Genomic DNA, 15,864 nt, shown 5'->3' with positions numbered 1-15,864 from the left:
AGGATGAGGAACAGTCTACAAAGTCTGGGCTTAAAAAAAAAAAGCATTATGATCTATTTAATGTAAAATATGACAATACATAAATAAATAGTGGAGTTCAATCTTAACATTCAGAGCGTTTCAATCAATGAAGACCATGAAATGCAGTTGAAAATCCTCCAAAAGCTTGTAAGAGCTCAGATTCTCTAAGAGGAAGTATTGCGATCATGTAAACATAGCAGTACTACACTATAAAAATACTCAATTACAAGTAAAAGTCCTGCATTCAAACATTTACGAAAGAAAAAGTCAAGTATTGCAAGTATTCATTATGTCTGTGTAAAAATGTTTTAATGAATCATTATTAATGATGCATTTACACACAAGCAAGACTTTACAGCTGTAGTTGGTCGAGGAGTTCACTTTTATTACGTTCATTTTGTTTACGGTGCAACTACATTTATAAACCGATCAGATGTTTTGTGTGCAAAACTTTATTAGTAACTTCAGCTGTGGAATAAATAAAGAGGTCCCCCTGAAATGTAGTGCAGTAGAAGGACAACGTAGCATTAAATGGAAATACTGAAGTTACATACAAAGCTCAAAATAATCCTCAATTGCAGAACTAGAACATTCACACAAAATCATTTTCATTTTGCAAACATACTCAAACCTTGTTGGATGCAAACACTTGCAAATCACATATTAATATGTTTGTAACAGGATCAACACAGAAGTTATTTCAGATTTATTACTCGCTATTCATGTATAAACATTTGAGATTAATTTAAAAAAAAAAAAAAAAAAAAAAATGTTTGCGAAGCCTTCTATAATATTTACTATCACAAATTTGCCCACAGTAAACATCATGGGGTAACAAACAAATGACAAAATATTAACTTTTGACAACATAGATTTGGGGTAAATTCACACAGAAATAAGAGTTTGATTTATCGTTTGGGTGAAAAAAATATAATTCATAGCACAGGCCTGTATTTAAACATTACAGATGTAAATCAAGGCAACTTTGATTTGATAATCCATCCATCAAAAGCTCTGTAAAGCACATCAATCGTGGGGTTCACAAGAGCTTTATTAATTCCAAATGTGTCTTTTAAGAAATACACTTTATTTATTAAAAAATAGTAAATTTTATCAAGACATTTGATTGATGTGCTTCAACTGATTTCTGAATAATAAAAAAGGATCAGGACCGGCTTCACTTCTCATCACCTCCTGCAGTTTCTGGTGCTGTTTTTAGGAGACAGAAGTTCCACTTGAGTTAGTACGGGTTGTTTCAAACTCTGGATGTCACACATCATGTTGCTATGCGACGCTGCTGTTGTGAAGTCACCTGTAGTCTGCAGTAGCTTCCAGTCCGCCTGCAGTCTGTGTCTCAGTCTCTCCAGCGCCTCCACGTCGTCCGGCTGAGGAGCAGGAAGCTTCCCCAGAGAGGGGGCGGCGACCCCGAGGAGAGAGGAGGCCGTGGGGCCGACACAAGCCTTCTCACCTTCCTGAGATAAAAAAAAAAAAAAAAAATGAGCGACCACTAAAGTAGAACACCTGCTATATAAAACGCCCCAAAAATGAGGGCAGAGATGAACACGTATACCTCTTCTTCTTACCTGCATGAGCACCAGAGTGTGTCCTTGTGCGAGGCCCTGCAGCAGGCCTGTCAGCTGTTGCCACGCAGCGTCACACAGCCGGCTACCCGGAGCCCGAACCAACAGAACCAGACTGGGGTCATACGCGTATCCCAGAGGCAGGAGGAGGCCCAACACAGCTAGAGTGAACCCTGACACGTCACTGCAGCCCTGTGAGAAGACAAACAGATGCACTTCACATCATGCAAAGAGGGGCACAATCATGACAAATGTTTCAATATCATTCTGTTTCAACATTTACTGAAATATTCCACAGTACACTGTAAAAACCCAAGATTGTTTTCAATACGTTTAATCAACAAAAGTAGGGCTGTCGTTGACCAAAGAAATTCTTGGTTGACTAATTGACTAAGAGGGGCCAGATCTAAATAAATTAACTCAATATAGTGGCCTAAAATAAAATATATATTCATATTAGAGATATATAAGATTTGCATCTTTTTGGCCACAATATCTTGATATGAGATGTGATCATAAAGAAAGACAAAAAAAAGAGAATAGGGTAATACTGAATTCACTACAGTCCTGCTCGCACAAAGAAGATATGACTTCACAAATCCTGTGAATGGTGATTTCTACTCTTGTAATACACAGTACCTCCTTCAGACACACAGGAATGTGAAATTTGCCTTTCTGTTCCTCTGACTCCTTGTTGCTGAACTGCACCAGGAGTGTTTTCCTGAAGATGGAAAGAAATCGTGTTGTTCAAACTGTTGCAGATAAATGTCTTTTTTTTTTTTTCAATCAGCTCAAAAAGGGAAAATTTGAACACAAAGTCTAATTTAGGGACACACTAACGACATTCACCCATCGTCTGTGCCTTGACTCGGGACCACCGCGTCTCCAACACACACGATCAGAACCCTGCATGAAGAGGAAGAGGTATCAAATCATCAAACAAACAGTATTTAAAGAAATAGTTCTATATTCTGGGCTACAGTCTTTATGCTAAGCTAACTAGCTATACCGGTTGCGGTGAGCCGTTGCAGCATGCTGGACAACACACATCCTCGCCATGGAGACGTCGCGGACCAGCGCCAAGCCATTGCAGATCTGAGATGTGGTGAATAAATACGATCAGCTTGCAGCTCATGTGAAAAGCAGATCATATCACAGCACTCGGAAAGAGGAGACACAAACAACAATAATATCCAGATGGTACCTCATTCTTCTCCATCTTCTCTACGAGGGCAGTGAGACTGGAGAGGGTTGTGAGAGCGTCGCTGTCATCTGAACCTTCGAGGAAATTCTCCCTTATTGTGGGGAAAACACATGTTTTGCATAATAATAAAGACAAAATCGTGACTGTAAATATTATTTTAAATGCAACGCCTCCTGTGATATTCTTCCTGTGTCAATAATAAGACATAAAAGTTAAATTATGAAAAATATTACCTGACTTTGTTGACTATGGCCGAGTCCTCTGATGAGCTGAAGCGTTCACATCCGTCTGGGCAAGCCACACCATCAGGGAGGACTACAGCAGTGCGAACTGGAGGAGGGACACGTTCCAGAGGCTCTGGCCACGCCTCTTTCTCTGCACCTTTCTCCTCTTCTTCCTTCTTCTGCTTTTCTTCTTCTTCTGCTGATTTAATGGACTTTGTGCTGATTTCAGAGGTGGGCAGCTCAGCTGGGGAAAGGAGAAATGATATATTTTATGAAGCAGTGAAGTGAAAAGTCATCTCTGATCGAGGCTACATTAGCCGCGGTTAGCGCAACACGCCTGAATCTCAGAGCGAACCGTCAGTGGCCGAGTTGCATTGTGGGCAATGTAGGCGGCAGGTTTTGACGAGGAAGAAGAACGTGTGTAAATTTAAAAAAGACGATAGTCGTACTGCCCACAAAATAGATGATTAAGTACTTTGCAATCAGCAGCATTGTGTTCACACTGGAGTAAACGTAAACATGTCTTCTCCGCATCACATGACTATCGATCACGATGTTACCGGTCCGAGCTATCGTTAAGAGAAAATTGTGTATCACAAATGTAAATCAACATTCTATCTTTCACTCGGTTTAGTATGTCCAATAATCACAAATTCCTGATCTAGTGTACATCCGAGCATTTCTGGCATACACAAAATCCACATACAATGCAGTTGGAACGCAAAACGTGCACAATTTGATGTCATATTTAGTATAAATAGTATGTTGATATGCAATTTCAAACAGAGCCCGTATATCTGGTTCTATCAAACTGTCCATGAGTCACACCGTTTAAAAGAGTGCTATCCTAAAATTGGTGTGACACCTTTTTAAGGAATCGATGAAAAAGCTCAGAAAGAACAACGTGGATGTTATACCTGCATGTTTGAGGCAGGACCAGTACTGCCTGTGAGCTGATCGGACACAGTGAAGGGACTCAAGTGCACTGAAAAAAGGAAAAATGAATTCACTGCGGTTATAAAGACACACGCGTATGTGATGACGTACATGATGATGTACATAACGTGAGACCGACCTTGTGCACGGACCATCGAGGTCCGCAGGTCGCGGTGCCGGATCTCCAAGCAAAGTTTGAACTGTCTGACACACAGACTGGTGGAGGGAAGTCAAGTTGTATCCTCCCTGGAAAACACAATCAAAATCTTTTACTACCAGACGTTCCTCCGGCCGAATGGTAGCGTGTCTGTAACGTATCTGTGGCCTGACCTCCAGCACGGCACACACTTTCCCTCCTGCCAGGTTCATCAGGAGGTGAGTGAGGTGGGCAAAGATGTCAGGGCTGGCACACATTTCACCCTGAAAATAAAAGACCCACTGAAGTCACTTCACCATAGAAATGTCCCCAACGGTGGCAGACAGACTGGACACAGAGCTCTACAGGTCTCACAAGTCGTGAGATAAGAGAGCAACAGGACAGAAGTGCAAGGATGCATATGAAGGACCTGATATTAAAAATATTAACAAAATGTATATTTCATGGCTATTTATATTCAGTACCTCTGGGTCCCCGATGGCTGAGTCAAAGCCTGCACACACCAGGACCAGGTCTGGGCTAAACTGTGACAAAGAAACACATGATCAGTCATAAGTTGACATAAATAATATCAAACACATCAGTGTCTGTTAGCGAGATGTGAATATTCTTAAATGCGTTACCTCGTATGCGATTGGCAGAAGGACGTGACAGAAGACCGAAAGATAGTCACTGTTCTTCATTCCCACCTGAATTATCACAATGGGACCTCATTAATAAAAATAAAAATAAAACATTCATACACACAACCATCAAAGCAAATGTTTTACATCATGAACGCAAATAATACAAGAACGTTTTCTGATTTCAGCTTCAAAAATCTGTAATGCTGCTCGTTTGTTCTTTTGTATAAAACAGCATATTTCATTTAAATTTGATCATTCGATACATTAAATTATTCTTTAAATAACCAATTAAGATTGTGAATAGTTAACCTAAGTTGCAGCCTTAATTGTTATTTATCAAAAAGTAAAACTTTTGCCATTTTCAGGATAATTTATATTATTGTCAAAGCAGAAATTCCATAAAGTCAATTCAAAAATCCCTGACAATAACGTCAAGTATATCTATGGTTCCTTACTTTGTTCCATGGTACGTTGATATTGAATCCCGCCCCTTTCTCTTTGCCAACACAGTCGTAGTCTGAGTCTCTAAGTTGAGGCCAGAATTTCTGATGCTCGTAGCGGTGCCATGAGAAATAGAGCACGCTGGGAAATCACATGCAGTATTCAGAAGGCATTATGCTAGAAGACAACCGCAACGTAAACAACTTAACTAGTCAGTCAGCAAGGACTCACCTTGGATCATCTTCAAAACTGTACTGCACCCCTTGACCATGATGTACATCCCAGTCAACTATCAACACCCTGGAAATATGTGAAGAGATAACAGAATACATCGTGGCAGAACTAATTCAGTACGTCTATCAAGAATAAACAAAAACTATCTCAAGTTACCTTTTCATCCCATATTTCTGTTTGGCGTATTGAGCCGCTATGGCCACATTGTTGAACACACAGAACCCATTGGCAGCGCTGCGCATACTGTGGTGTCCTGGTGGTCTGTCGACAGTGACAGAGGAGCGATATACATGTCAGGATTTTATAAATCATTAAGTCAATACTGGGAACAAAAGACAACTGACAAACAAATGCTTAGTATTTAGTTTGGAATGATGTAAAAAGTAGAAAAAGAGGCCATACTTAAAAAAAGAGAGACATCAGGGTACATATCAGGACCGCTGTGTCTAAAGGGTTAACGGCCGCACCTGACCAGAGCCATGCCGTTCCTCACCTTCCCCGTCACAACACTGTCCACTAGTTGCAGTGCGGCGCCTGCAGCCAGCTTGGCACAGTGATAGATGTTCTAGGGCAGTAAATGAGGAAGATGAAGGGTTAGGAGTGAAGCTGACCTACAGAAAGGAATAAACGGCAACAGCTGCAACTCCGCTGTCAAGAATATCAAGCACTGGACGGGACTAACTGGGTGGAAGTAGACGTCGCCATACTGCAGGGTGAACTCCTTCAGGTCCTCCAGAGTCATATAGGGGGTCTTCTTCACCGCCTCCAAGTACTCCTCACTGTTAAGATCAGCAGAGTGCAGGGAGATGAGTGGCTTCAGGCGTTTATTTCAGCCTCAAGAAGAGGAGAGAACAGTGAACTGGGTGGGGCTCTTTGTCGACATCGGGACCGACCTGTGAACCAGCAGGATGTCTGCGTCGGTCGCCTCGCGCACAGGTACAGCGACGCATCGATCAGCAAGACCGGCCTTAACCAGAGCTTCATGACTCACTGTCAGGCGCTCAGGGACCTCAATCTTACATGTAGGGCTGGAGAAAAAGATAGTAAAATGATGGTGCGTACAATTTAATTAAGTTAAGGACATTACGTTAATAATTAAGTTAGTTGTACATTATGAGCTCGTGAATTTATTCAGCATTACTGATTTTGTGATTGATCTTTTTGTCATTGGTAGTTTAGCAATTTCATTTGTGCACTTTTTGAGCACAAACATCAGAAACAGATGTGAAACTGTCAAGAAGCAGACAGTGGCCCTTCCCTTAAATCAAGAATACACATTGTTTAAAAATATGAATTGGTGCTGATAATACATACAGTGCATGACATACAGAAGTGATCTTATTGGAGAGGTTTTGTGTTTTTAGGGCTGTGCTTGTTTGGTGTATGATAAGCGTACACCCTAACCATATGGTACAAATACAAACTTTGAATGAAAGTAAATAAAGTGCTGAAAAGAGTGCAAAGTAACAACTACATTGGATGAAACCGATAGTATCGACAAAACAAAGACTCAACGAGTTAAATGTGATAACTTAACACTTTCACTTTGAGAGGAAATGAACTCTGTGATTAGAGGGTAACGTTGTAAGACCACAGCTGTTAGCTTTGAAGCTAACGCTGCGGGTGCTCCTCTTTAACTGTCCCCCGGGCCAGCAGCAACACAATTAACCGCAACTTCAGTTCCTACCTTTATTTAAAGACACGATAAAGATAAAGTTACAGAAAGACGCGTACATTAGCGCACTGTAAGCTAACGTTAACCGAGGTGACGAGGACAATTACAGTTCAGCGTTACGTGTACCAACCTTCTCTTTTTACACCCGTACTACCAATGAGCATAGATGAATGAAAACAGGTGAAACGTGCGTAAACGTGAGCGTTAAGACGCAGTCGTGGCAATTAAAATATATCATAAAACATAATATATTAATTATGATTCATGCAACAGTTACTTACTCAACCCAGAGCAATTTGTATTTGGTCATCTCCTCGTCATATATCAACGCTGTTCCCATCTTCATCACACAGTCAACCTGTCGACCTGCATAGGACAAAGTTTCATCAATGCAACAGTTTCGTCTGCAATCATTGCACGAAGTCAGTACGACGGAGAATATGTCGTGTAGCTTAACAAACCTTTTGTTTTAAAGCCGGAACCCTCAGAGACCGCTGTTCAACGGTTGGGTGTGAGAGACTGTACGGGGCTGAACTGGTGTAAATACAAAAGGGACAGCTGTGTGTGATTTTTGGACTTTTCGACCGCAGCCATATAAGTCTTCTTTGAGTTTCATGGAAGTTGTTAAACAGTTTAATAGTTCATCAGCGCCACCCTCTGGGTGGGGTCTGGTACTTCTCTTCTTTACTTTTAAATTGCAAAATGCTTGATGTACATATGTTTTGAGTTTACTAATTAGAAGATGCTTTGGTTTGGACGGATATGGTCGCCACAAATGCAAAAAGACAATAGTTTTTATATCAAAACACTCACTCACACTGACACACACACACACACACTCTCTCTCTCACACACACACACACACACACACACACACACACACACACACACACACAACACCTACTTTGTACATAGGGTAAGAACGTTTATCTATTTACTTAGATAGACCAGTCATTTGAACCCACCTACACTTCAAATATTTTATGCTTTTTTCTTGATACTTTTAAGTTTTGTCCGATGTTTTCTCAGTTTTATTCTCCTTAAGTAACATTGTTTTATTTTGTATTCTGTATTTTTGCAGATGTGACCAGATTCTTTTGTTTTGTTTACATATTTATGGATGTATTATATTTTCTTACAATCAAAAGACAAATGGGAGTTACATGATTGTTTTTTAATACAAATAAAAACAACAGTGCAAGACAAGTCAGTAAATATTACTAGTATATTACTAGTACAGAATATGAAAAACAGATCAGATGACATGAGAACATTTTGGTCTGGCAACATGACTATCTTTAGGAAGTGGTGGATAGTTCCTGTGGGAAATCTGTGGATTGGAATTTTGTCTCTGAATTCGTGGATGTTCATTTGATAAGGATGTTTATTTTGAAAATATTGACCTCTGACACAATTTCTTCCAGAGTCTGAGTTCAGGCCACTTAGGCATTCGTCTTTAACAACACTGAAAAAGTGTATCACACACTAGCTTTATTGGTGGCAAACAAAATGGCCTGATGTCCTGGTTCCACGATGGGAAATTAGATATGATTCTTCCATTTCAAGCAGTTATCTCAGCAATCATGGCACCCACCTCCCCCACCATCACCTCCCCTCCCTCTGTCTTATCTGCTGTTTCCTCCTGTGTTCTTGAGGGAAAAGCTGAACTCCTTTCATCTTTCTCTTCTTCGTCCTTCTTTCCCTCCCTTCCCTCTGCTCCTCCTCCTTCTGCTCCTCTCTTGCACGTCCTGCACAGCAGGAGAAGAGCTCTTCTGCATCTCTTCCTGAACGACGGGTCACATGCAGCGTACAGGAGAGGGTTAAGGCAGGAGTTGAGATAAGCTAAACAGGTGACGTATGGCTGAGCAGCCAGTAAAGTCTGATCCAAAGAGCAGGAGTGGGTGACAAAACCAAACTCCAGCAGCATGGAAACAGTCTTATTAACATGCAGAGGTAGCCAGCACAGAAAGAAAGCCATCACTAAAGTGACGATGACCCTGAGGAGTCTTCGCTGGCGCCTGCGGTCAGGACGAGGGCCCCGCCCAAAATGTCTGCTCAGGAGCTGGGCCAATGAGCAGTAGCAGACCAGCAAGATGACAAGAGGAAGCAGGAAGCCGATAAGAGTTGATTTAACACTCAAAGCGGCCGCCCACCACATCTCCGCCTGCTCTCGATCCGTCTCCTCCAGCTCTGCTCCAATCAGCATGGAGTAATCCATTTGGCAGGAGAGGAAGATTGTTCCAGAGTCAGTAGTGGGATGAACCGGCTCCAGCTGCCAATCATAATCAGATTCAGGGTCTACCTCCACCTCCCTGACAGAGCGCAGTAGCAAACCAGGAAGTGCCAGCACCCCCGCCAGCACCCACACCCCTCCAAGTATCCACAAAGCCCTGCTGGGGCACCTCTGCGGGGCATGGTGGCTGGAGTGCCGGCGTCCGGTCAGAACCCAGTACCGCTCCACACTGAGCATGCTCAGGCTGAACACGCTGGCATACATGTTGAGCGCAGTGAGGAAGCTGCTGATTTGGCAGAGCGGTTGCCCGAAAGGCCAGTGGTAGCCCATCGCTGTGTAGACCGCCCACAGAGGGAGAGTCACAAGGAAGCAGAGGTCAGCCAACGCTAAGCTGGCTATGAGAGAGTCCGTCAGGGAGCGGGAGGGACGAGGGATGGAGGGAGGAGACGAGGACGAGGCCGAGGAGTGAGAGGAGGAAGAGCCACCGTTTTCTGTCTTCCTCTGAGGAAAGGACCTTGGGTGAAATCTACCGGCGCTGTTCATGTTCTGCAGGCTGCTTCTGAAAATGCCAGCGCAGCAGGGTTTTGCAGTCCCCCTCCCGTCAGCCCGGTCCAGGTAGGCCCACAGCACCAGGCCATTGCCGAGGCATCCAACCAGGAAGGCCAGCAGGTAGACGGACGGGACGATGGAGAAGGAGGGAGACCAGTCGCTGTAGTCGCAGTGGAAGAGCGGAGGGGGAGAAGGAGAGGGGGAGGGGAGGAAGTCTGCATCTGGCATCTGTGCGTCCATCCTCCATTAAATAATTTGCCACTTTTTAAAATCACTGGAGGTCCCAATACTTTCCTGGCGAGCTGAAGTTTGGTCAGTATAATGTCTCGAAGCAAAAAGTCTCCTGCAGCGGTATTATTGTTTCTGGGCCCACATTCCTGTAGTGGATTATCCCCGTGTTCAGTCTCACTTCTTCCTCAGTCCGTTGACTCGGACGGTCTGAAAATACAACAAAACACAATTCTATTCTTAAAACTTTTGCAACAGGCTAAAATGCTGTAAATACTGTATGTGATCAGCTTGTAACAACAAGGCAAAAGTAAGCAACGCACATCTTACTTTGGAAGTTTAGTCCAGGAATTTTAGACTAATCTGTCCAAGAATGCTGTAAACAGACTTTTGCAAACAACACTGGAATCATCAGTCTGTAAATAATGTGTTCTTCTCCATGCTCATACTGTACATGTTCTCTTGTGCAGACGTCTCTTGAAAAAGACATTCTGCTTTTGCCGACCATTTTAGACCTCTATGATAAAGAGTTTGCTACGAGAAAGACCAGAGTCTCTCATCGCACAAATAGGCTTCAGTAGCTCCCAATAAGTTTAAAGAGGCAATGAGCCTTTCCCATGCATTGACAATGTATCATTTAAGAAACATGTTAGATGCTAATAACGCAGCATGTGAATCTTTTGTCTGTTATTACTTATTTTTTACGGTTTCCTATTCAAAACATTTTTTTCAATTCATACAGTAAATTTGGATTACAGGCTTTATCAAACTGCATGTTTTGCATCTAAACATTGTGATATGATGAGCCTCACAACTCACACTTACCTCAGGCTTGGACGATGAAGTCTCTACTGAGATGATGGCGTGATGATGATCATTGGGGTGCAAAATTCAGCAGCTGTCCTCTCATCCTGCCTTCCCTCATTCCAGTTTCTCTCTGTGACATTTCCTCCTGCTTCGCTCTCCATCTCTATATCTGTACTGAGCCGGCTGAGGAAGGTGTGTCTTCATCGCAAGTCCTCCACACACACACACACACACACACACACACACACACACACACACACACACACACACACACCTCCTTTCTCTCATTCTCAAACTAGACCACCCTAGCAGAGAGTTACGAGACCTGCAAATAGCCCCCCCCCCAATAGCACAAACACACAAACCCTCCCGAGAGACACAATAACATCACCCATCCTCCCCCCCAGCAAACACACACAAACCCGAGACACACAAACAGATCCCCCACAAACTCATATTCTCTATGCACAGACACACACACACACACACACACACACACACACACACACACACACACACACACACACACACATCCAAATGCACACAGTACACAAATGTGTGTCAATACAAACACACTCTTTTGTTGTGTCTCACATGTTCAAACACACAGTGTGAACAGCGGTTAAATGTAACAGAGCACAAACAAACAACGGCCTTCACTTTCACAGTGTGACCGCAGCATCAGAATAGACAGGTGAATGTATGTGAGGCGGCCTTATTTAAAACCATTATTCTGTATACTTGGTGTAAAAAAAGAACAATAGAGACGGATTACAGATGACCCACAGCTGTGTTGTCTCTCGCCAAAAGGAGGCCTTCAATTCACTGTTCATCCATTTATTAAATGACATTCAGTTGTGTGAAGTATTGTACTTCAGTACAATTTTGAGGTACTTCACTTGAATTTTTCCAATTTATGTTCTTTATACACTGTGACAATCTCTCCGTTTTTCTCTTGTGTATCTTTTGTATGTCAATATGCAAATCCTAATTTGATTTTGAACTAATTTGATTAAGTTAAGACATTTCCTAGATATTCAAGTATTTAACCTTAAAAGCAAACACGAGTTTTACAACATATACATTCATTAAATAATGTATTTTTTATACAAATGGTGGAAATTCAAGCAGGAGACATTTCAGTTCATGGTTGGTGGAGGCCTTATGATGTTAGGTATCTGCATTAAATAATAATAGTTTTTACTATACAAAACTTAATATCAGTTTTTATATAATGGCCTCTGCAAGGTGGATGTAGTTGACATCCACTCAACTTCACCTCGAGAGATGATACTAAAAGGAGTTTTGATCACATTTTGGCTTTTATTTGTGAGAATTTGTAAGCTTCTGTTTCTGTTATATCTTAGCTTGGATGTTAGATGGATGGATGCTGCAGGTCAGCATGGGGTTAGAGTGTAAACAGTGAAGACGTCTCGATAGTAAACAGGAAGTGTTCGTTACCACAGGGGCAGAGGTCACGCAGCCATCAACCTGTTGGTATGGAAACAGATGTTTCTAAAAACATTCCACAGTCTTTTCTCTCACAGAAACATGGTGGTGGACACACACACACAGACACACACACACACACACACACAGAAGGAAAGAAAGGCAGAGTAAATACAACTGTTTCATTGAGAAGAAAACTGTATGCTGAGCATCACAGTGGGAACAACAGGGGGAAGGAAGTGATGCAGTGTAACAAAACAGGTGGAGACCAACAGAGCACATCAAGATGTACGAAGGGACAGACTTCAAAGACCTTGTACAGATAAATCTTCTGAAAACTGCTGGTATCGATAGCCTGAATTGCAGTAACTGTATTGACAGTTTTATAACTTTGGAGATTTTTCCTCTGGCGTCACTACAGGGTTGGAAACATTTCACTCACAATCTTTTGAATTGTGAGTGAAATGTTTTGTTTTTCATTTGAAATGAAAGGAAAAACAACTCCTGACCTTAACTAGCACCATAATTTAGTGCATTTTTTAATTTGTCCAACACTTTAGTCATACTAATGACTTCAGCCTCAGCTGCACTTTGTTAAACACTAATTAGTAAATGTTTTTTTCTTCATATAGTGAACATGAGAAGAAAAAACCTGCTACAAATCGAGAAGGGTCAGTGTGTTAGCATTGTCATTGTTAGCATGTTAGCATGCTGACTTTAGCATTTAGCTAAAAGCACACAGAGATGCTAACATGGCTGTAGACTCTCGGTTTATACCTAGGACTCTCTGGAGAGCAGTATTGGTACTCAGTGGATTATCCTGGTGCAACAAAGTGAATTACAACGCATTTAAGAAAGGCTTCATTACATTAGTTTCGGTTCAGATGAGTCCTGGGGCTTAAGAACACAAAGTGTATTTTCCATTTTGGATGTGTTTGGCCAACCTTTTTCTAGGCCTACAAAGAGCTTGTGGCACAGATGGAAAGCTGTGACCTCTAAGTTCATCAGACATTAGTGCAATGAGGCTGAAAGCTTTGAAATATTAAACATATTAAACGAAGGTAATGGGCTAAGTATTGCCTTTTTCACAGCTGATGTTTGCCTCATTGCAGGGAAATTACACGTGTTATTTATTAATGACTTACAGGAATACTTAGTGTAAATGGAACAGAGTCATTATTAATATTGTTAGTAAAATGTCTGCTGTGAAAAACAGCCTTCTGTCTCTCCTTGATTAATATTACCCCCACTGTTCAGTTGTGTTTTCGGTACATTTGTCACATAATTACCTTATAATAATATAATTGTCAGCCAGAATTACTCGGAGCTCCTGTGGTTGCGCAAGGACCTTTAGGTTATCTGAGCTGGATTTTCATTACTTGTAAAGTGAAAAAGATAAGAATTTGCATAATATGCCTGGGACGGCATGAAGCGCAGAGGCAAAGTCCACACAGTTTCAAAGTGACTGAATGCTCTGTGGAAACTGCACAGTTCGTCATGATCGTCTACAAGAGAACGGATCAAACGCTCATCTGCCTTCTCGTCGCTGTGATGGCGGCAGCAGAGGTGCAGGAAAAGCTCTCACCTGAGTGTAAACAGTTCCTGTACATGGGCACGCTGCCTCGGGGGCTCGAGGACCAGCCTTTTAAAAAGATTTGCCAGTTCTACGAGGGCAACCCGCGATTTGTCACCCTGTACGACACCATCAACCACATCCCGGTATATTCTGCGTACACCTTCAAGCGCTCGGACGGCTCCAAGAAGGTTGATGTGCCTTGGATGTACGAGCCACAGGTAGGGGCACAGTGTTGGATTAACCTTTTAGGAAAGCATCATTTCCAATGTTCAGGATGGGAAAATTTGGAAAGATCCTTTGGCAATGAGTGTTATCTGTTAATCTACTTACCTAACAACATTTGTAGTGACGACACTGTTTATCCTGACAGCTCTCCACAATGTCTGACTCTCGTGAGATGCAGCAGTTCCCTTCAGAAAACGTCCACAAGAATTTTGAGGATGCTCAGGCCGTGCTTGACGACTACTCCAACTCTGTGATCTTTGAACGTGGCCAGCTGAATCCAGACGAGCACCAGGCCCACCCAAATGACAAAGCATCCACCTACACCCTGACGAACGTGGTCCCCCGAGTCAGGGAGTTCAACATTGGGCCCTGGAAGAACCACGAGCACACCGTCCGCAAGCGGCTCAACAACTACTGCCGCGGCACCGCCTACATGGTCACCGGGGTCACCACCTCGGGCCACACAATCCGCCGCCACAACATCAACCGCCTGGGCATCCCCACCTACTTCTGGTCGGCCTACTGCTGCGTTGATTTTGACCACAATGCGCCGTACTCGGAGCGCTCAAAGTTTCCTGCGTTTGCAGCTTATGGGCTCAACCAAAGGGAGGATAGTAAGGTTCAGGAGATGACGGTGCAGCAGCTGGAGGATTTCCTGAAGAAAGTAACTTACGTTGACAGCTCTTTCCAGATCTTCTACGACAACTGTGTGCCGCTTAATAGTGGGAACAGAGCCGGGCACCTGCTTTGAGAAAATGGGGACGGGTCTCTCATATTTAGTAGATTTGACATTCCCACCAGTGTCAATACTATTCAATATTTAGCAGCTGAGTAGGAGTGAATCGTTTCATATTTAGTTTAATTAATCTACTCTAAATTCTGGTTTCCTTGAGTAAACTAAACTTGTCGCCCACATGTCTCAATTTGATTCCCATTATCTAATTTACAGTTTTGCATATAATTGCTTTGTGGCAGCTTGTTGATGTTAGTCACACCACCATTACTCTGGTTGTTATAATTGGACTAATCTTCACTTATTTTATGAAGTATTTATTCTGTATTCTTTAGTTTAACAAAATATTCTTAATTAAAAGGTCCACTTACTAGCTTTTCTGAGCTCTGTTGGCTGAAGAGGATGTCATTGAAGGCTCTAAAGAGCTACTAAGTGGACCTGTGAGCTTACATTTTGTTATATATACTGTCCTCAGAGGCCAAGACTGATCCTCCATGTTAACATCTGTCAGAAAATATAAAAACATCCTCATTTGTAACCAAGGTACATTCTCAAAACTCTGCAAATTCTCCAATAAATATATTTCAACTATGTCGACTCCGATGGTGCAGTTCCAAGCTTTTGTGTTGCATAAAGTCACCATGAAAACCCTACATGGTTGTACTCTTCATTCACTTTATCTCACGCACCTGCCTCTGTGGGCCTTTTGTGCTGCACAGACAGATTAGACCAACTGTTTTACATTTTCACATACAGCCTGAGCTACTGAGCACTTCTCTTATGAAAAGCCACGCAGACAAAAACAAGACAAACTCAGGCAATATCCAGATTCTGATTTTTCATTTGAGTTTTTTTTATCCTTACAAGAATATTCACAAATACAACTAAAGAGTTTAACTTTCTTTGAGGAGGAATAATAGGATTTTGTGTTTCCCTGCTTATCAGAATAGAGTAATACAGTAACAG

At 42.2% G+C, this 15,864-nt stretch overlaps 3 protein-coding genes across 3 annotated transcripts; 1 reads left to right on the top strand and 2 right to left on the bottom strand.

The window, feature by feature from the left end:
* Positions 1-384: 384 nt before the first annotated feature.
* On the bottom strand, positions 385-7,682 carry hdac10 (histone deacetylase 10). Its single transcript, XM_068723864.1, has 21 exons — positions 7,560-7,682; positions 7,380-7,464; positions 6,317-6,451; positions 6,106-6,202; positions 5,891-5,988; positions 5,580-5,684; positions 5,421-5,489; positions 5,204-5,330; positions 4,746-4,811; positions 4,587-4,646; positions 4,296-4,385; positions 4,105-4,211; positions 3,947-4,014; positions 3,039-3,273; positions 2,806-2,896; positions 2,611-2,696; positions 2,451-2,507; positions 2,241-2,322; positions 1,605-1,793; positions 1,334-1,493; positions 385-1,230 (listed from the first exon to the last, which is right to left on the bottom strand). The coding sequence occupies exons 2-21, from the start codon at positions 7,442-7,444 to the stop codon at positions 1,199-1,201; spliced, it is 2,019 nt and encodes a 672-aa protein (XP_068579965.1). The 5' UTR covers positions 7,445-7,464; positions 7,560-7,682; the 3' UTR covers positions 385-1,198.
* A 977-nt stretch (positions 7,683-8,659) lies between these two features.
* aplnr2 (apelin receptor 2) lies at positions 8,660-11,032 on the bottom strand. Its single transcript, XM_068724165.1, has 2 exons — positions 10,934-11,032; positions 8,660-10,318 (listed from the first exon to the last, which is right to left on the bottom strand). Exon 2 carries the CDS (start codon positions 10,118-10,120, stop codon positions 8,660-8,662), a length of 1,461 nt encoding a protein of 486 aa, XP_068580266.1. The 5' UTR covers positions 10,121-10,318; positions 10,934-11,032.
* Positions 11,033-13,878: 2,846 nt separating this feature from the next.
* On the top strand, positions 13,879-15,489 carry LOC137881542 (endonuclease domain-containing 1 protein-like). The gene is made up of 2 exons (XM_068723524.1): positions 13,879-14,158; positions 14,311-15,489. Exons 1-2 carry the CDS (start codon positions 13,916-13,918, stop codon positions 14,914-14,916), a joined length of 849 nt encoding a protein of 282 aa, XP_068579625.1. The 5' UTR covers positions 13,879-13,915; the 3' UTR covers positions 14,917-15,489.
* Positions 15,490-15,864: the final 375 nt, after the last annotated feature.

The sequence above is a fragment of the Cebidichthys violaceus genome, unplaced genomic scaffold (assembly GCF_023349555.1).
Source record: "Cebidichthys violaceus isolate CVI_PGR_0920_01 unplaced genomic scaffold, fCebVio1.0.p SCAF_3, whole genome shotgun sequence".
NCBI classification, from domain to species: domain Eukaryota; kingdom Metazoa; phylum Chordata; class Actinopteri; order Perciformes; family Stichaeidae; genus Cebidichthys; species Cebidichthys violaceus.
The sequence above is the reverse complement of the archived record's forward strand: the minus strand, read 5'-3'. Positions and strand labels throughout refer to the sequence as shown.

Coding starts and splice junctions, on each gene's coding strand:
- hdac10 (XM_068723864.1), bottom strand. CDS start 7,444: ATGAAGATGGGAACAGCGTTGATATATGACGAGGAGATGACCAAATAC. Junction 6,203..6,316: donor GACATCCTGCTGGTTCACAG/GTCGGTCCCGAT, acceptor TGATCTTAACAG/TGAGGAGTACTTGGAGGCGG. Junction 3,274..3,946: donor GTCCTGCCTCAAACATGCAG/GTATAACATCCA, acceptor TCCTTTCCCCAG/CTGAGCTGCCCACCTCTGAA.
- aplnr2 (XM_068724165.1), bottom strand. CDS start 10,120: ATGGACGCACAGATGCCAGATGCAGACTTCCTCCCCTCCCCCTCTCCT.
- LOC137881542 (XM_068723524.1), top strand. CDS start 13,916: ATGGCGGCAGCAGAGGTGCAGGAAAAGCTCTCACCTGAGTGTAAACAG. Junction 14,159..14,310: donor CTTGGATGTACGAGCCACAG/GTAGGGGCACAG, acceptor TTATCCTGACAG/CTCTCCACAATGTCTGACTC.